Below are 20,966 nucleotides of genomic sequence, written 5' to 3'. Positions count from 1 at the left end.
CTGTTAGCTATAATATCAGAGGGAACTCTTGTAAACCAGGGCATCGTAAAGAACTCCTTAGATGCCGCTGAGACGGCTGGCCGTTCCCTGGTTCAGGGAATACTTCTCAAACGCCATGTCTGGCTACGCAATTCAGGATTTAAGCCGGAAACCCAAGCCTCCCTGATAAATAAGCCCATAGAACAAACACATCTGTTTGGGAAAGCAGTTGATGAGGCCCTAGAACATGCGAAGAAAGAGTTTGATACCATCAAGACTCTTGACCAAATTTCTAGGCCCCCTAACAGACGCGGCTATGGCAATAGACGCTCCTTTCGTGGCCAACGCCAGCAGCAGAACCAACAGCAATTTTACTCTGCTACCAACTGGCCCTCTAACCAGGGTAACAACACCCAGTTCAGTCAAAGAGGCCAACGGCGTGGCAAAGGAAGAGGTCGCGGCTCCAGCCCCAAAGGTTCCACGCCCAATACCAACAAATGACCCGAAGATTCGGGTCCCCTCCCATGCATCACCGGTCGGGGGCCGGCTAACATCGTTCCTATCAGCTTGGGAGGGAATATCGTCAGACCGCTGGGTATTATCCACCATAGCCCACGGATACTGCATCGAATTCAACGGTTCCCCGAAGTACAGACCCCCACGGAACCGACGCATAACACCGGAACACCTCACCATTCTTCTTCAAGAAGTAGTAGAGCTACTGAAAAAAGAAGCTATAGAGGCTGTCCCCCTATCTCAGGTAACAGAAGGTATTTATTCAGTGTACTTCCTTGTACCCAAAAAGGACTTAACCATGCGCCCTGTATTAGATCTGCGCCCAGCGAACAACTTTGTCAAACCCCAAAAGTTTCGTATGGTGACCTTGCAGGAAGTAATCCCACTGTTATCACAAGGGGATTACATGACCACGCTAGACATGAAAGATGCATACTTTCATATTTTAATGTTGCCAGCGCACAGAAAATACCTCAGGTTCAAGATAGAGAACAAACACTACCAGTTCAGAGTACTACCCTTCGGGATAGCTTCTGCACCGAGGGTATTCACAAAAGTACTGGCAGTAGCAGCGGCCCACCTGAGCAGGTTATCCATCCCGGTATACCCTTACCGCGACGACTGGCTCATAACAGGGGATTCTTACGAAACATGCTTCTCCAATACCCAAAAGACCGTAGACCTTTTGTACCAACTGGGCTTCTCCATCAACGAAAAGAAGTCCAGCTTAGACCCCAGCCAAGTCAAACAATTTTTAGGGGCTCTAATTCGAACAGAGAACGGCCTCATCTTCCCCTCCAACGAGAGGGTCCAAAACATGCTGTTTCAGATCCCCCATTATGTGGCAGGTCGAGAGGTGACAGTACGCAAAGCAATGCGCTTGCTAGGGATGATGGCGTCATGTATTTATTTGGTACCTCACGCGCGCCTGCGCATGCGCCCAATGCAAGAGTGGCTCAACAGCCAGTGGTGTCAGGCCAGCGGACAATGGGACGATCTAGTGGTGGTCTCGCCGCCCTTAGTTCTCTCGCTGCGGTGGTGGACAAAAGAAAACCTGTTATTAGGGAAAACTTTTGCCACACCCGCAGTGGAAGCCACTCTAACCACAGACGCATCCCTCACAGGATGGGGGGCTCACCTATCCCATCAGACTGCTCACGGAGCGTGGACTCCGAGCTTAGCATCCAAGCATATAAACCTGCTGGAACTTCTCGCGGTGTTCAAAGCACTGAAAGCCTTTCAGGAACACCTACAAGGAAAGACAGTGATGGTCCTCACAGACAGCACCAGAGCCATGTACTACCTCAACAAGCAAGGGGGCACTCACTCTCCAGGACTGTCCAAGCTGTCCCAGAATATATGGAAGTGGGCTCTCAAACACAACATGTTCCTACTATCACATGTACCAGGGGAACTCAATCTGCTAGCAGACAAACTCAGCAGAGACTTCCCCCTGCCCGAAGAGTACGAATGGCAATTGCACGAAGACATCGTCTTAGACGTCTTCACGCAATGGGGATTCCCGGAAATAGACCTGTTCGCAACTATGGAAAACTCACAATGCCAAAGTTACGCCTCCAGGTACCCCCAGAACCAGTCCAAGGGGAACGGTCTGTCGATTCAATGGTCAGGGAAATTTGTTTACGCCTTTCCCCCAACTCCCCTTCTCAACAAAGTGGTGCACAAGATGCACCAGGAACAGGTTACCATGATACTAGTGGCCCCAATGTGGGCCCGGCAGCCATGGTTCGCTTACTTGATGGAGATGTCCCTATCTCCCCCAGTGAAACTTCCCTGCCCGTACAACATGCTGTCACAAGACAAGGGCAGGACACTGCATCCATGCCCTCAGACCATGAACTTAGCAGCCTGGCTCCTGAGATCGTAGAATTTGGACATTTACAACTCCCGCAGAGATGTATGGACATCCGCAGGGAAGCCAGAAAACCTAATACTCGCCACTGCTATTCTAGCAAGTGGAAAAGATTTGTCATCTGGTGTAGAATTAAGAGCATCAACCCAGTTGAATGCTCTCCCACTAACATTGTTCTATACTTGACCCATTTACTGGATTCAGGTCTAGTGTTCAATTCCATTAAAGTCCACCTAGCGGCACTTTCTGCATACACCACTTCCCAACTTAAAGTGTCGTGGTGGAAGATACCAGTTATCAAGGCCTTCATGGAGGGGGTAAAGAGAATACACCCTCCGATAGCTAACCCAGCTCCCGGATGGGACTTAAATGTGGTACTTTCTAGACTCATGGGCCCTCCTTTCGAACCCATGCACAAGGCAACTCTTAAAGACCTCACTCGTAAGACTGCTTTCCTAATAGCTATCACCTCCATTAGGAGAGTAAGTGTACTACAGGCTCTGTCTGTTCTAGACCCCTTCGTAACAGTTCACAAGGATAAGGTGGTTCTACGCACACACCCAAGGTTTGCACCAAAATTCATATCGAAATTTCCTGTAAACCAGTCAATAGAACTACCAACGTTCTTTCAAAACCCTTCCAGCTTGGGAGAAAAAAGTCTGCATACACTGGATGTACGCAGAGCTGTCATGTTCTACATGGAAAGAACCAGACCACTGAGAAAGACTAATCAGTTCTTTGTCTCTGTGGCAGCAGGAAGAGAAGGAGATGCAGTTTCAAAGTCCACTATATCTAGATGGATTGTTCAATGCATCACTCTCTGTTACACTCTTGCTAAGAGAGAACTACCCTTCAAGCCAAGAGCACATTCCACTCGAGGCACTGGGGCTTCCATAGCATTCATTGCAAATGTTCCCCTTGAGTCCATCTGCAAAGCGGCTACCTGGAGTTCTGTGCACACCTTTACAAAACACTACTGTCTAGATGCACACTCTAGATCTGACTCCCAGGTGGGACAAGCAGTATTAAGACATCTTTTCTCTACTGTTCCTTCTCATAACCCACCGCCAACTCCGGGTACTGCTCGCTAGTCTATGCACAGCATGTGATTCTAAGCAGATTAACAAACATCAGAAGACAATGCATTACTTACCGTAAAAGCATTTCTGATGGTTGTATCTGCTTAGATTCACATGCGCCCACCCTTCCTCCCCGCTCGGATGGAAGGAACATAGACCTCCTTTTCTAAATTTCTCTCTTTTCTGTACTCACTCACGTCTAGAAGGCTCCCTCAGGGCAGAAAAATACAATCTGAAGGACCTCGACGCGTGAGGGATTGTGGGTACAACGCACGTCACTATAGGGATAGTGTTACAGACACGCCTTGTCGACGTCCCCTTTTCTACTACGAAAAACAAAATGCAATACTCCGCAGTGACCACTGGATGTCGGACCTATGCACAGCATGTGAATCTAAGCAGATACAAGCATCAGAAATGCTTTTACGGTAAGTAATGCATTGTCATATATATATATATATATATATCTCCAAAGTCAGGCGGTTAATCCCTCATAATATGGAGCTGCACTCCCATCCACCTGGAATTGCACCAAACAGCGGCTTCAATTGCTGCAAATAAAAGGTTTCAGGAACTCCAAAAAACTGCCAAAAAGACATTCGTAGCAAAATAATTTTTATTAATGGTAGCAGTTTATATATCGTATATCGCCACTCAGCCCCAAAAGATCAAGATATGACGTTTGGTCCATATCGCCCAGCCCTAACATTTACTTACCTCGTAAGTTTGTGGCTGCTCTTCTTTTGAACAATCACCAACAGAGATTCCTGTGACTTTTGGGTACTTGTGACCAATTCTTCTTAGGGATTGGACTGCAGAAGTTAAGGACATCACCTGCCTCGAATAAATATTGAATTTTTATACATACTTGTCTATTTTGAATTGTGCGTTTCACTATGTGGACTCCTGAGAATAGCCTTGATTGCTCCCCATGTAAGGTAAGATTTTCTTATTAATGATAAATCTTCCTGAACTGTCAACCCCTGAACTTTTTGCTGGACTGGTAGATTATCTTTCCCTATACCTTAGTGAGTGGTAACTTTTTTCCACACTCAGTCTTTTACTGTTTTTATGGGTGTCCCTTTTAAGACTCTAGCATATTTTTAATGTTATCCTCTAACGGCTTTAGGCACATACTGCCTATTGTTGCTGGGTTGCTCTTGGGGCTCCCCTTTAACTTGCTTTGGCTAACCTTGTGAGAGCTACAGTTCCCAAGGGTAGAAAGGATCTTTGGATCCCTTTCACATTTTATTAGGTGTGACCAGCACCCACCACCTTCTGTGGAGTGCTGGGGAGATGCCCAGTATCTCCTTTCTCATTCTAAATGTAACATGTATGTTACTAGGACAAACTTGCCTTTAATGGCTGGTGGCAGTGAACCTTTTTATTAATTTGGTGCGCCTTTACTGCAGGCTGTTTCCACAGCCCCGGCAAAGGCACTCATGAGTGCTCATTTTACCAAAATGGCCACAGTCTTATTTTGCCATTTTAGAGTTCCTTCAGCCTTTCTTGTTCCTTCCCCTGGCATCCAGGGTGGGAAAATCCTTTACATTGACTATCTTCTGCGGGAGACCTCGGTCAAGCCCGCCCAGGCTCCAGGGTGTCTGTGAACGCAGAAAGCGAGGGATGAGTCAAACTCTGCAGCCCTTTGTCTTCCAGCTTGCCTGTGAGAATAAAGTTCAAACTGGGCAGCTGGCTGTCCTGAAAGGACTGCCAACCCCCCCGCCCTAAACCCCCAGGTTTGAATGTTGCATGGCTGTTTGATTTGCTGGGTTCTTGCATAAAATTCTGAACCTGGAAGCTGAAGAGGTAGTCGACCACTGATACCAAAATCGAAGAGGATGATGAAGAAAATGTGGCTGAGAAGATTTCTAGCAACTGGAGAGCCTTTGTGTAACCAGAGCCTGCTGTTACCCTTCCATCCAATCGACTTGGGGACTAAAAGGCAGATCCTGGCCTTGGGGAGACCCACTGGACTCGAGACCTGCATTTTGAGCCATCCCATGTCGTGCTGCGACCTTGTGGGGCTGTAATACCCCAACACCCTGCGACCACAAGCAGTTGTGCACTGCAGAGTCTTCCGAATCTTGCTGAAACTTTGTGGGCATCCTGCTGGACCTCCAGAGACATGAATCAAGACTGTAAATTCCCTTCATCAGATGCTGGACCTTATAAACAACGAGAATCCGACCAGCGATATTCAGTGGTCTTCCTGGCTCCTGTAAGGGCGCCAAAACCACAGAACCGAATCTAGCTGTGAGGAATCTCTTGCTGGGGCCTTCTCCCGTCAACCCTGCTGCGAAGGTTCTTCCAAAGTCCTGTCTTCCGTCTTATTGACAAAACAATCTATCGATTCAGGTTTTTGCCTGCAGTTCCTGAAGTCGTTCTGCTGCAACTCTTTTTCTGTGCTGAGGTACTGTTGGCTGGGGTATTTTACCTACCTTAAGCCTTTGTGATTTCTGTGTAGCTTTGGGGTGTCTTCTTTGATTGGGAGGCCACTCTTCTGTTTCACCCAGGCCCACTACAAAATCTTCCTAGGGCGTCTTCTCGGAAGTCCCTGGACCCTCTTACTTTGAATAGTCTTCCTCTGGAACGCTGACTTTGCTTGCAACTGAAACCTATCTCACCCTGCCTATAGCTGGCACCTAGAGCACTAGGTTCCCGCTACTGCCTCCTGAGTGAACTCATGCTATAGAATAAGGGAAGGACTGGATGATAAAAGGGTTATGCCTTGAAAAGAATAAAAGTGTTAAAAAGTGACTTACTTGTAAAAGAAATTGGCTGGTAACTGTAACTGAGTGCACAGTTACAAAGGTTCTTACCTTGAATGTGTGTTGCACTATTCTGAAAAGTGTATATATAAGGCTAATTTACTATTCCTGTAAGGATAAATGTGAGTGTCCCCAATTGGGTCTTGCTTCCCCCTAACGTGCTGTTAGCGGGTCCGGAATAAGTGTGCTTTAGTTTATACTTAACTTTAAGTTGCTGATTGCTCCTTTAAAAAGTATATAGGTTTTAGGTTTTACTTACCTTGTGTTAGCTGTGTGCCATCCTAAAACAAGTTAGTTATTGCTTACCTTAATCTGTGTTGAACTGATCTGAAAGCAAACTGTAATAGTATATTTCAACGTTAGATTTACCTGCCTAGAATAGCTGTGCAATTCTTGAAGTGTTTTTGGGTGTAGCTAAACTTGAGGCATCCACAAGTAGTGAAATACATTCTTACTTATATCAGACTTTGTTTCAATGCGCTAAAAAGTAAGTGTAATTGTTTATTACACCAAAATGTTCTACTACCCTAAAATAACTTTTATCCTGAATGAGTTATAGGTTTTACTCCCGTAGAATAACTGTTATCCTGAACCATTTTTATAGGTTTTTACTGTTCCTGGAGTAAAGGTTCCACTATCTAGAAAAGTATATAGTCTACTTGACTTAATATGTGATTTCTTGCTGAGCGTCTACCCTGTATTACTGTAAGTAATCCAAAATTAACTTTTGGGTTTGACTTCCCTGGAACTACTGTTCAGTGTTCCAAATAAGGTCTATGCTTTGGTCTGTGTACTTTAAAGCATAGTGTTGTGTTTTTATAATGTTATGATCTGAGTTAGCACTTATTTACCCTGGTCTGCTTGTATTTAAATAAACCCTTTATTTTTACAATACATAGTGTTAGTGTTTCTTTGGACCATATGTGTGCTACAATTTCTTTGTACTGATTCTACAGCCCTCTCTTGCTCCTAAAATAAGCCTGGCTGCTCTGTCTACGCTACCATATACTCTGGTGGTACAGCCTTATACCAAGAGTGGAGCCTTGTACTGTCTCACTTGAATGGTTTTACTAAGCCCTTAGTTGTACTTCAGAAAAACTGTCCTAACATTCCACTGCTACCTTGATTGGGTTTTGACTAAGCTTTCGGAATTCCCCGCTCACTGTAACTAAGGTGGCGTCCTAAAATCTGTCAACCAGCCCAGATTCTAAAAATCTATCTTAAAATCATCCTAGGCACATTGTGAAAGTAACCAGAAAGCCATTACAGAAAGTTAGGATGCGCACAGTATCCTAACAGGAATTCACTTTAAGGCAGTGATCTTCAAACAATTTTGGCGTGGCCCGCCCCACCCTTTGAGCAAAATGCGGGTAGGCTGGGCCCTCCAAAAATATCAAATGGACAGTTAGTCCAAATGGCTTTGAACTATCGTGTGCCGTCGCCGACCCTGCTCCCAGTATATTCGCTGGGCTCCCCCACCTGTTCCCATCAGTATCTGGACTCCCTCATCCCACTCATTGCCTAGTCCTTGGGGTCTCCCTGCCCTGGTCCGACCAGTCCCAGGGCTCCCACACCCTGCTCCTAGCACAGTGTCAAGGCTAGTGGCGGCTGGTGAATTTTTCCCCCATATATGGCATAGCCAGGGAGCCCGAACCAATCCAGGGGGGAAGGGAGGTGAAAGGGGGGGGGGGGTTCTCCCCGTGAAATGTTCAAAAATATTTTCAAAGTACTGCATTTTAGAGCACACTTTTAAAATAAATTGGGTAAAAAGCCAAACCGTTTGCAATTGACACTGGGGGGCTCTGAGGGGGAGGCAAGGTATTGCTGTGGGAGTCTGTCTCTCAGCTGCGTTATTAAGAAACTATTTTGTTTGCTATGAAAAAGGACTAGTATGGGGTTGTCCCCTTTAAGGATGTGTCATGACGCTGAGGTGGAATTACCCATATTTTGTTTGTTGAAAAAAATGATTGCTGCGAGTTGTTAAAATGTTCCACACTATACAGTGCATATGAAAAATGTAAACTCGCCATTTGGCCAGTGCTCATGCACCTTTGCCAAATGGCAATCAGTCACATAAGCAAAGAGAGGACCAACAAACAATCCTTCTCTTGTCATGCATACACCCTCAGGAGCTCTATCCCAGTATTGGCTTGAAATGCCCCGCACTTATCCAATTTCTGAAAGCTATAAAAGGTAGCTTTTTCACTAACACCTGCCAAAGGTATAATCCCAATGCATGCACAGACTGCAACTCGTAGTACTGCGATAACGTTAAAAGATGCCACCCCATATTCTAGCTACCAACACCCTGTACAATGCTCAGCTGCTCTCGAGCCAGGTCTGTGCTTTAAAAAAAATAAAATGGAGGTTCCCCTTCTGCAATTGGGCACAACAAACCTGTCCATAATCGGGCACATCTGGTCTTGGTCATTTTGTAGATGGGATTTCAACATACCTGCAGGTTAGGGCAATTTACACTTTTGCTGTTAACTGAATATACAGTGTGTGGGCAAAAAGGATTTTTTTGGATGACACCAGTACCTTTTGGAGGATGCACACTTCAACAAAACTGAACTTGATGTGGCCGTTCCTGCATTTGAATGGCCAGTGTTTGTGTTCTGTGTAGTTCAAGGTAGATGACTGTTAACACACATTAACAAATATGAAACCCATTGAAAATATTGTATGCGTTTGACAATGGCCTTTCTCTACGGGCTACTTCCTTATTTAACATGCCTTTACTTGTAATTGCAGACCTTACCATCGTGCTTTGCTCACAGTGCTTGTTTCCCGCTCGTGGCGAGTACGTAAGCTGGCCCAGCAGACTGTCAAAAAGCTGCTTTCATCACTTGGAGGTTTTAGAATAGCAGATGGGCTCTTGGAAGAACTGAAAAATCTTTTGAGGGTTCATAAGGTATGTCCTGTGATTGTGTACCAGCATTACCATTGAACTCTTTCTATTCCATTTTAAAAGAAATTCATACTCTGGCAACACCAACTGATTCTTCCTGCTACTTGTTTTCCTTAAATCACCTAGTCTTACCTATTTCTTCTTTATACTCCCTTTTCAAATTTTGATGCATGTCTCTTGGTTTTCTCCTTAGGTGTTGCCTGCAGAGGCGTTGGTGATGGAGTCTGGGGAGCTGTCTGAATTAGGGAAAGCATATGTTCCTCCTCGTGTCCTTCAGGAAACACTTAGTGTAATTTCTATTGTGCCTGGGGTAGAACCAGACAGCCCTGAAGCTGAGAAACTTGCAAAGGAGCTACTGATTCTGGCACACCACCCATCTATAGGTGAATATCTGTTGGCATCGCCTTATCGACTAAGGACTAATTTATGCCCATTTTATTTTGTGTTGGGGTGGATGCTTGTGTGCATGCAGGACGACTATGGTATAGAAGGTGTTGTGTGGTATCTAAGTAGTTGATGTTCTGAGTAGTTGACCCCCCAAACCCCCTTGGCGGGGGGGGTGGGAGGGTCGGGGGGAGCAGAGATTTTGGGAGTCCACCCTGTTATGGTGAACAGGGATGGCACTGACCTGACAGGTCAGCCAATCAAGCTAATGGAGCAGGAAGGAGGTGGTCTATGGCTAAAAAGAGTACACAGAGCAACAGTAATTACAATTATCCAGGCAAGTATCAAAATCAAATTATTTATTAGGCCTCTAGATAACGCACTAAGCAGATAAAACTTTTATACAAATATTGTCATGCAAAACCCTCATAAAACAGATTTCTGATGTTTGTTAATCTGCTTAGAATCACATGCTGTGCATAGGTCCGACATCCAGTGGTCACTGCGGAGTATTGCATTTTGTTTTTCGTAGTCGAAAAGGGACGTCGACAAGGCGTGTCTGAAATACTATCCCTATAGTGACGTGCGTTGTACCCACAATCCCTCACGCGTCGAGGTCCCTCAGATTGTTTTTTTCCGCCCAGCTACTGGTCGCCTTTACGCGGAGCTCCTCGAGAGACATTGCAGATTTCATCTCCTCGACCTTTGGTCGTTTTCCTATTTAGTATCTAATATATCGATCCCTCCCTCGACGCAGTTGTGAAGCTGTCTCCGCCGAGCAAGATCTTCGACGGAGGGGACGAGCGGAGGAGATCCTTCGGCGTTGCCGAACACGTGGCCTGGCCTCGCAGGCCATATACAGTAAGGAGAGTGGAGTCGTCGGACATCTCTGGTTCTTTTCTGAGAATGCCTTTCCTTTTGCCCCTTTCTTTCCCTTGGGGTGGTTATCACGATTTATTGCCTCGGCTATGGAGAGGACACCCTTTAGGTTTTGCCCGCGTTGCAAGGGCAAGTTTACTTGGAAGGACAAGCATTCACGGTGTAACCGCTGCTTGACCCTCGATCACAAAGAGGAGGGTTGCACGGCTTGTCGGCTTCTTAAGCCAAAGACTCTAAAAAACCGTAGGGTCAAGAGGTGGGCGGCCTACGCTATGTCGAAGGCCGATGCTTCACCCGCCGCTGCTACCACCGACAGTGACGAGGAACGTGATAACACGACCTCCGCTACGGAAGTCGTAAACCCCTCTAAAGAGCGCTTGCGCTCTTCGTCGTCTGTCCCCGGCCCTGACGGGCTCGGCTCACGCCCTGCTTATGGGGATGAACACCCCGGCGACACTGACGCACACGATACCACACATAAGCACACAACCCATGGCTCTTCTTCGTCGAAGACAGCATCAGCGCCCAAGGAGACGCAGGTTCCACCGGCGGCCTCCTCGGACCGTTCAGGTTTGAAGCCCCTCTCGCAACCGCAGCCGCGACCAGCGACTGGGCTTTCGGCAAATAAGGGTGCCGGCGCGCACCAGCAAAAAGCGCACCCCGCCGTAGAACGATCGACACCCGTAACTTCGAAACAACAGCCCTCCGCTGACAAACGAGTCGCAGAGAGCTTGGCAAGGATCGTGGTAGCCGACGCCGTACGCTGAAAGACACGTCGAGCGCTACGCAGAGGTCGAAAGACATGCCGAAAAAGCCCGAAGAAAGACAGGGACTACCCCCTTCAGTCGGGTGGGACCCTCAGCACACCGGAAGGCTTTTCGGAAGGCGACGGGACACTTTCCTCGACGTTATGGGAGAGGTCGAGCCGTTTTCAGCTAGATGACACTAATTTTCCCCCGCTAGACCGCTCAGGGGTACCCCATGAAACCATGGAAAGGCTCCATCTCTGCATGGAGAGAATGGAGAGGTTTATGAAGACCCAGAACCCTCCCACTCCCAAGAGAACAAGAGAAGGGCCTCAGGAGGACTCCAGGGCCAAATATCCGAGACTAGTCAATCCCCAGCAGGACACAGCCTCCGAGTTCCATAATGTGTATGACCTCACTGGTGAGGAACAATACTTGGAGGAGGAGGATGAATTTATGGACGATGAAGAGGGACAGAACCAGGAGGAAGGTCTGGAAGACAGCCCAGACATTATAGGAGAAGGCTTCGGAGAAAATCCAGAAGAAGGACCTTCTCATCCCTGGCAATCCCCATCAGTATATTCGGACACTGATGTCCTGAACCTAAATCCTCCTGACAATTCACCTGTTAGAAACGCGTCTCCCATTGACGATCAGCCCACATTCAATGCCCTGTTGCGCAGAGCAGCAGCACATTTCGAACTGGACACTGGGGAGATCTCTCCTGAAATAGACTTTGTGGAAAGAGTAATTAAGGAGAAACCCCCGGTCAGCCAGACCATTCCCCTCCTCGTTTCAGTGAAGAGAAGAATCATCCCTTCGCTATCCACACCAATCAGAGGAGTTAATCCAAGAATTGAAAAACTTTTCACTCCTTCACCCTCGGACCCGCTTTACATCAGGGGACATTCCATTCCGGATTCCCTTGTAGTAACTAATACAAGGAAGAGGGCAGGGGTGCCGCTTTCCACCAGCGAGCCACCACCTGACAAGGAGGGTAAGAGGTTATATGCCCTTGCAAAGAGAGTCACATCCTCGGCTGCCTTTTCGGCAAGAATTGCGAACAACAATTCTTTGCTAGCTAGCTATGCGGACGCGCAGTGGGCCAAACTGCGCAAAGACGCAGAAGAAGCGCCAGAACCTCTACGTACACGCCTGCTATCAACTATTGGCGAAGGAACCCAGGTCAACCAGAGTATTGTAAAGAACTCTCTAGATGCTGCAGAGACAGCGGGACGTTCCCTGGTTCAGGGAATACTCCTAAAACGCCATGTATGGCTGCGCAACTCAGGGTTCAAACCGGAGACACAGGCGTCTTTAATAAATAAACCTGTTGAAGACTCAAACCTCTTCGGGAAAGCGGTGGATGAGGCTCTGGAGATGGCTAAAAAAAGAGTTCGATACTATCAAAACTCTTGACCAGATCACTAAGCCCACTACCAGACGCAGCTATGGCAACAAACGCTTTTTTCGTGGCCAACGCCAACAGCAGAATCAGCAGCAACAGTACCCTGCCACCAATTACCAGACCAATAGTGGGCAGTACAGCCAAAGAGGCCAGCGCCGGGGCAAAGGGAGAGGTCGGGGGTCCACCCCCAGAGGCTCCCAAGCCCCCAACAACACCAAGTGACGGGAAGATTCGCGTCCCCTCCCATGCAACACTGGTCGGGGGCCGGATAACATCCTTTCTTCCAGCATGGGCGGGTATAACGTCAGACCGCTGGGTACTTTCCACCGTAGCCCACGGATACTGCATCGAATTCAACAGTTCCCCAACATACAGACCCCCGAGGGGACGACGCATGACACCGGATCACCTTGCCATCCTTCTCCAAGAAGTACAACTGCTGGAAAAAGGAGCCATAGAGGTCGTGCCTCTATCTCAGGTAACGGAAGGTATTTATTCAGTGTACTTCCTTGTACCCGAAAAGGATCTAACCATGCGCCCTGTATTAGATCTGCGCCCAGCGAACAAGTTTATCAAACCCCAAAAGTTTCGTATGGTGACCTTACAGGAAGTGATCCCACTGCTATCACAGGGAGATTACATGACAACATTGGACATGAAAGATGCATACTTTCATATTTTAATGTTGCCAGCGCACAGAAGATACCTCAGGTTTATGATAGAGGGCAAACACTACCAGTTCAAAGTGCTACCCTTCGGCATAACATCAGCACCAAGGGTATTCACGAAGGTACTGGCAGTGGCAGCGGCCCACCTGCGCAGGTTGTCCATCCCAGTTTACCCTTACCTCGACGACTGGCTCATAACAGGGAATTCTTACGAAACATGCTTCTCCAATACCCAAAAGACTGTAGACCTTTTGTTCCAGTTGGGCTTCTCCAACAACGAAAAGAAGTCCAGCCTAGACCCCAGCCAAATCAAACAATTCCTAGGGGCTCTAATTCAAACAAAGGAAGGCCTCGTCTTCCCCTCCAACGAGAGGGTCCAAAACATGCTGTTTCAGATCCCTCAATATGTGTCCGGTCGAGAGGTGACGGTACGCAAAGCAATGTGCTTGCTAGGCATGATGGCGTCGTGTATTTATTTGGTACCTCACGCGTGCCTGCGCATGCGCCCTATGCAAGAGTGGCTCAACAGCCAGTGGTGTCAGGCCAGCGGACTATGGGACGATCTAGTGGTGGTCTCGCAGGCCTTGGTTCTCTCGCTACGGTGGTGGACAAAGGAAAACCTCGAAAGATGGAAACCCTTGGCCACACCCGCGGCGGAAGCCACTCTAACCACAGACGCATCCCTCACAGGATGGGGGGGGCTCACCTATCCCATCAGATTGCTCACGGAGTGTGGACTCCGAACGTAGCATCCAAACACATAAATCTACTGGAGCGACTAGCTGTGTTCAAGGCGCTAAAAGCCTTCCAGGAACACCTACAAGACAAGACTGTTGGTCCTTACAGACAGCACCACAGCCATGTACGATATCAACAAACAGGGGGGCACCCACTCTCCAGGACTGTCCAAACTGGCCCAAAATATATGGAAGTGGGCTCTCAAACAAAACATGTTCCTACTGTCACAACATGTACCAGGGGAACTCAATCTGTTAGCAGACAAACTCAGCAGAGATTTCCCCCTGCCCAAAGAGTACGAATGGCGACTGCTCGAAGACACCGTCTTCGATGTCTTCACACAATGGGGATTCCCAGAAATAGACCAGTTCGCAACCCTGGAGAACTCACAATGCCTAAGTTACGCCTCCAGGTACCCCCAGAACCAATCCAAGGGGAACGGTCTGTCGATGCAATGGTCAGGGAAATTTGTTTACGCTTTTCCCCCCCGACTCCCCTTCTCAACAAGGTGGTGCACAAGATGCACCAGGAACAAGTGACCATGATACTGGTGGCCCCAATGTGGGCCCGACAGCCATGGTTCGCTCACTTGATGGAGATGTCTCTATCTCCCCCAGTGAAACTCCCCTGCCCGTACAACATGCTGTCACAAGACAAGGGCAGGACTCTGCATCCATGCCCCCAGAACATGAACTTAGCAGCTTGGCTCCTGAGATCATAGAATTCGGACATCTACAGCTCCCGCAGAGATGCATGGACATTCTCAGGGAAGCCAGAAAACCTAACACTCGCCACTGCTATTCTAGCAAGTGGAAGAGATTTGTCATCTGGTGCAGGGGAAAAAGCATCAACCCGATTGACTGCTCTCCCACACATATTGTTCTATACCTGACCCACCTATTGGATTCAGGTCTAGTGTTCAATTCCATTAAAGTCCACCTAGCGGCACTTTATGCATACACCACTTCCCAACTCAAGGTGTCGTGGTGGAAGATCCCTGTTATAAAGGCCTTCATGGAGGGAGTAAAGAGAATACACCCCCCGATAGCTGACCCAGCTCCCGGATGGGACCTTAGCGTGGTACTTACCAGACTCATGGGCTCACCATTCGAACCCATGCACAAAGCATCTCTTAAACACCTCACTCTTAAGACTGCTTTTTTAATAGCTATCACCTCCATCAGGAGAGTAAGTGAACTACAGGCTCTTTCTGTTCTAGACCCCTTCGTTACAGTTCAGAGATAAGGTGGTTCTACGCACTCACCCAAGGTTTGCTCCGAAATTCATCTCGAATTTCCACGTAAACCAGTCTATAGAACTACCAACTTTCTTTCAAAATCCTTCCAACTTGGGAGAAAGGACTCTGCACACACTAGATGTGCGCAGAGCGGTCATGTTCTACATGGAAAGAACCAGACCACTGAGGAAGACTAATCAGTTCTTCGTCTCGGTGGCAGCAGGAAGAGAAGGGGATGCAGTTTCAAAGTCCACTATTTCTAGATGGATTGTTCAATGCATCACTCTCTGTTATACTCTTGCTAAGAGAGAACTGCCCTTTAAGCCAAGAGCACACTCTACTCGAGGCACGGGGGCATCCAAAGCATTCATTGCAAATGTTCCCCTTGAGTCCATCTGCAAAGCGGCTACCTGGAGTTCTGTGCACACCTATACAAAACACTACTGTCTAGATGCACACTCTAGATCTGACTCCCAGGTGGGACAGGCAGTATTAAGACATCTTTTTCTCTACTGTTCCTTCTCATAATCCACCGCCAACTCCGGGTACTGCTCGCTAGTCTATGCACAGCATGTGATTCTAAGCAGATTAACAAACATCAGAAGACAATGCATTACTTACCGTAAAAGCATTTCTGATGGTTGTATCTGCTTAGATTCACATGCGCCCACCCTTCCTCCCCGCTCGGATGGAAGGAACATAGACTTCCTTTTATATCTCTCTTTTCTGTACTCACTCACGTCTAGAAGGCTCCCTCAGGGCAGAAAAATGCAAACAGAGGGACCTCGACGCGTGAGGGATTGTGGGTACAACGCACGTCACTATAGGGATAGTATTTCAGACACGCCTTGTCGACGTCCCTTTTCGACTACGAAAAACAAAATGCAATACTCCGCAGTGACCACTGGATGTCGGACCTATGGACATCATGTGAATCTAAGCAGATACAACCATCAGAAATGCTTTTACCGTAAGTAATGCATTGTCATATGCATTCACCATTCAGCGAAATAGAATTCCATGTGAATCAATAACAAGTCAAAGTATTCAGATGTATATAAATAGAAACTACTCTTTCGACTAATCATAGAACAGATGCCCTAGCTCTTATAAAGTCCAATCCTAAGATGGTTTGGGGCCTTGTGGCCAAATGTCGTCAGTTACAAAGCATATACTTTTCAGGTAGGTTTATATAGAGATTTGCAGTGCCAGTGGTTCTTATTTAATATGGGTAAATAAATTAGATAAAGTTCAGGTGAAGTACTCAACTCAATTCCAACACACTAGGTAAGGCCTAAAGAGGGATCGTTGCCCCAGAATCCTACATAAAATGTCAGGACTTAACGCCCTTGTGACCCTATGGCAGACTTGCGGGGGGTTCGGCAACGGGTATGTAAACTAAACCTCAGAGTTCTAAAGCGACCACTTGTGGACGTTCCAGAATTCTTTCTAGGCTTGTTCTTCTGTCTTAGATCCTTTTGCAGGGTTTTATTTTGGTTGCAGGATTTAGTTTTGGTCTCTGTACATGGGAATCTGTTCCCAACAGCTTTTAGTAGACTATACAAATGAGGAAAAGTGAAGACTTCTGCAGGACAAACTACCATGGGACACCTCTAGGACACAGACTAGTTTCAACGGAGGTCACCCTGGTCGGGCAGTGACCGTTGATCTTACAGCAGCAAACACAAGAGCAAAGTTTCAAGGCTCTGTTTGGAAACGGTGTTAGCTGTCGTTTGGGTAGCCCAGGAGAGTGCTGGTTAGTTCGGTTGGTCAAGTGACGCTTCCGAAGGCTCAGCAGCCACGCATCATCGAGCAGGGGGTTGCGAGTGGTAGTTCCCACCGGTTATGGGGTCGAAGCACCAATGAAGGCTTTCTTTAGATCAGAGGAGCAAGACTTTACCGGGTCTCCACTGCAGTCCATGCTGGTCCGCTGCCGGGGTAGTCCTCGAATAGTCGGACTGCACTTAATAGATGTTTTGTAGATGACTGTCTGTTCCCTGTCGATGGGCAGGGTGTGTGGCCACTGGCTATCCATGTTTGGATAGCCACTACCAGTTTGATTGGTGCATATCCTTCCTATTAGTGGATTTGGGTGAACTTAGTCCATATCTTGTATAAAGGAGTACTCCTGCAGCAATTCCATATATTTTTGGAGCTGTAAGGGTGCAGAAGTAAGTCTAACGGTATCCAGTGATTCCCTCTAATACATAGCATTGAATGCAAAAGCGTCGGGGGGGGGGGGGGGGGGTTTAGGTAAAGGTTTTTTTTTTAAATTGGGGTTTAAGGGGTAAAAAAAACGGGTTGGGGGTGGGACCCCCATTAAATATTTATTTTAAATGCATTTTTTGATACTTTTTGTTTTCAAGGCCTTTGCATTTGGTGCTTTGCATGTCGAGGCGATCACTAGGAGCCGATTCTAACAGAGGTGGTTGGCATAGACTTTTATTTAGAACCACAAAAGTAAAGGAAAAACCTATCCTGCCCCGTTTACCATGAGTGGTTGTCCTACCTCTACAAAAATATTGAGGACCTGATCAGGATGTCTGTAAAGTCTCCACCGTTCTTTGTCTAAACCCATTTTTTGTCCCTTTAACTTTCAAACCAACTAAAGGGAACTGGATGCCGTATTAATCCCGAAGGAGGCCACTCTAATTTTGGTCGTAGAATCAAAGGCATAGACCTTCTGAAAGAATATGTAGTTCAAATGTCCACTGCTTAAGTGGTCAAACCAACTGAAAGAAAACTCAGATCCCCAATCTCCTGGAAGGAACCTCTTCCTTGCTTCTTGCTTCAACTCCTAAAACAAAACAGAGTTCCTCAAATCTCCTGGAGGAATCGTTTTCCTCTGTCTTTGAAACAAACCTGTAGCTTTCCAGTCCCTTATCAGGCCTGGTTGACTAACCTGTTGGACCTGACCTTAGACTTTCCCAAATGGTTCAATACTATGATCGCCAATGGCTTGTCGAGCCCGGTTCACTAATCTGAGAGACTTAATTATCTCACTTCACCTTCTATCCTTTTATACCTTCTTAGGGTCTCCCCAACTTCCTTTGGGCTCCAACCCACTGCTTATAAGTATCCTCGCACTGATGTGTGTGTGTGTGTGTTTGACCCTTCTATTTGGGGTCCCAGACCCTGTTGTACACTGACAGGGCTTCCCTGCTCTCATTTGGGTTCCAGACCCTGTGTTGCTGTTGCGCTCAGAATTCTGTCTCTCGCAGCTCCAGACTCTCCATTGAGTTTCTTACTGCTCACGTACCCGTTCTCGAGCTGCTCTTGCCGGTCGGGCTCCTTTCTCCAGCATGAGGTCTTGCATGGATTCACATGCTCATGAATATTCCCTATCATCTGGCCGGGAATTCTCAGTAAATGAAAAGTTTCACTTTCACTCACAAACTGTCTTTCTCTTATAAACCAGTCACTGAGCTCTGGGCCATGGTGCCCCCAGCCAATGGCAGCCCTCTCCTTTAGCCCCTCCTCTGGCAGCAATCTTCCGATTTCTACCGCATGTTTGAGTGTTGGGAGTCCTTGTGTTTTTCTCCGAGAGCTGTTCTATGTTTTCATGCTTTTTCGATAAAAAAGTTCCTATTTTTGTGAAATGGAGCCCGTATTCTCTTTCGTTACTTTGACCGGCAAGCAGGGATCCGTTTGTCGGTGTCTTTCAACATCCCTCAAGTGCAAGAATTGAGGCTTTCATCGAAGATTCCAGAAAGCCATCAGGCCTACACCGCATCCCGAAATATGTCGGCAGATGGGGAGAGCGCCTCCCTCTTCAAGCTCTACTCCAGCTGCGGATTGAGGGAACCTGTTTGTGGAGGACAAACACTCCTAGTGCCTCCGTCTCCATCCGGACCACAGGGAAGCGGACTGTGAAATCTGCCTTGGGTTCTCCAAGTGCACCGTCAAGGATTGTCACAGTAGGTTGTCAGCGTGGCTCAACACAAAGGCCTCTAATGTGTGCGGCGAAGCATGGGCTTGCCTCATCCAGGACCGAAGGGGCGGACGAGGGCGATTCATTCGAGGGGGCCCCAAGATGCTGCCAAGCTCTGCAAGTCTGTTTCCATCAGGGTTGCCACACTAGCGGGTCCCGCGACGGGCAGGGCCCGTTCCTCTTTGGCATCTGCCTCCATCTCCAGTTATCACTCCAACTCCTCCTCGAAGAGGAAATCGGCTAACCCAGGGAAGCTGCAGTAGAAGCCGGAGAAGACCAAGGCGCAGGGGAAGGTGGCCGACCTGCCCCTGAAGGCCCAGGTGGTCCAGACGAAGTCATCCTTGACATATCGAGCTGGTGGCGGCTGCCCTCTCGAAGGCGAAAGGGTCGGACCCGGTCCAGGGGACCTTGGTGGTGCCCAGAGTGGCCCTACCCCCCTAAGGCGGGAGGCCTCGGCCAAGCTGGTGGATAAAACGCCGGAGAAGCGGATGCCATCCCTAAGCCAGAGACCAACCCCTCAGGATGCAAAAAAGGGGAGTGGAGGCCTCACCGTGCTTCACGGTATGGGTATTTCTTCCTCGAATGAGGACCACCTAGTGTCCGTTCACACGTCCCGGAGGATGTGGGGGGAATGACGGCTTGAACACAGAGGAAGACGACTCCCCACAGCTCCTCCAAACACCTCCCCAGGGATGTGTCGCTGGACATCCTTTCAGAATCTCCACACCCTAGTGTCGGAGATTCAGAATATGCTGACGGCACCTCCGCTGGCAAAGTGGCACTGGGCCTGCTGCCGGCAAAGAGAAAGCTGCACCCTACGCCACCTCAACCACCGCCGCACGTGCCCTCCGCGCCTAGGGATAGAGTGACGGACACAGACAACGTTTCTCCGCCCCTGAGGGATTATCCCCCGTAGGAAGTGGGGTCATTCAACTCCATGGTCACCCGAGCTCTTCCAGCTGACACCAGAAGAGACCAAGAAGGAAGGTTTCCTTTACCAACGGGGCGCCAGAGTCTACTCCAGATACTTCCTGGTAAAGAAGACCGAGTGCTGGAGGCCCTTGCTAGACCTGTGGCGCCTCAACAAATATCTCAAATCCTCAAAATTCAGGATGGTCACGTTGCAGAACGTGCTCGGCCAACTGGAGGAAGGAGACTTCTTGTTGCTGGATCTGGAGGATTCATACTTACATGTCACCATTCAGGCACTACCAGTTGAAGGCCCTTCCCTTGAGACTGAAGTCAGTGCCCAGGGTGTTCACAAAGTGCCAGGCGCCAGTGGCGGCCCATCTGCGTCTACAAGGGATACATGTGTACCCGTACCTAGATATCCGTGCCAAGTTCAGGGAAGTAGCCGTCGAACACACAGAGGACCGTCCAGCTGCTGCCGGGGGGTGAGGGAGGTAGTGGGGGGGAACGGGGGGGGGGGCATGCTCAACAGTCTCCTGTCTGGCGGATGCAACCCCTTAAGGAATTCCTGGACGTTCGGTGGATCCAAGTATACGGAAGCTTTGCAACAAGATTGTTCTCTACGAGGGGGTCTGTCGTGGGGCTTGCGCTCCAACATTGCTGGGGGGCTCGGATTTCCAGAGCCCCCCATACCAGGAGACGGTCACCATGGACGCATCCCTGGAGGGCTGGGGAGCCCACACCGGACGTCTCCACGCCAGGGGCCTGTGGCTACTGGAGGAGAGGGATCTCCACATCAATGTCCTGGAGCTGCGGGCAATGTTCTGGGTCCTCAAGTCGTTCCTTCCGTCCCTCAAGGGCAAGGTGGTGAGGGTCTTCACGGACTATACCACCACAATGTTCTACATCAGGAATCCAGAGGGGTACCAGATCCTCA

General features: G+C 48.3%; 1 protein-coding gene across 1 annotated transcript in view; it reads left to right on the top strand.

Annotated features, from left to right (window-relative positions):
* Positions 1-20,966, top strand: part of GCN1 (GCN1 activator of EIF2AK4) — a 1,783,851-nt gene that overhangs the window by 702,547 nt on the left and 1,060,338 nt on the right. Inside the window, exons 18-19 of the mRNA XM_069619734.1 lie at positions 8,973-9,132; positions 9,323-9,512. Coding sequence (XP_069475835.1) covers positions 8,973-9,132; positions 9,323-9,512 — 350 coding nt within the window. The remainder of the gene's footprint in view (positions 1-8,972; positions 9,133-9,322; positions 9,513-20,966) is intronic.

Source organism: Ambystoma mexicanum, chromosome 10 (genome assembly GCF_040938575.1).
Source record: "Ambystoma mexicanum isolate Mex_15411 chromosome 10, UKY_AmexF1_1, whole genome shotgun sequence".
Taxonomy (NCBI): domain Eukaryota; kingdom Metazoa; phylum Chordata; class Amphibia; order Caudata; family Ambystomatidae; genus Ambystoma; species Ambystoma mexicanum.
This window is presented reverse-complemented; position numbering and strand designations above follow the sequence as displayed.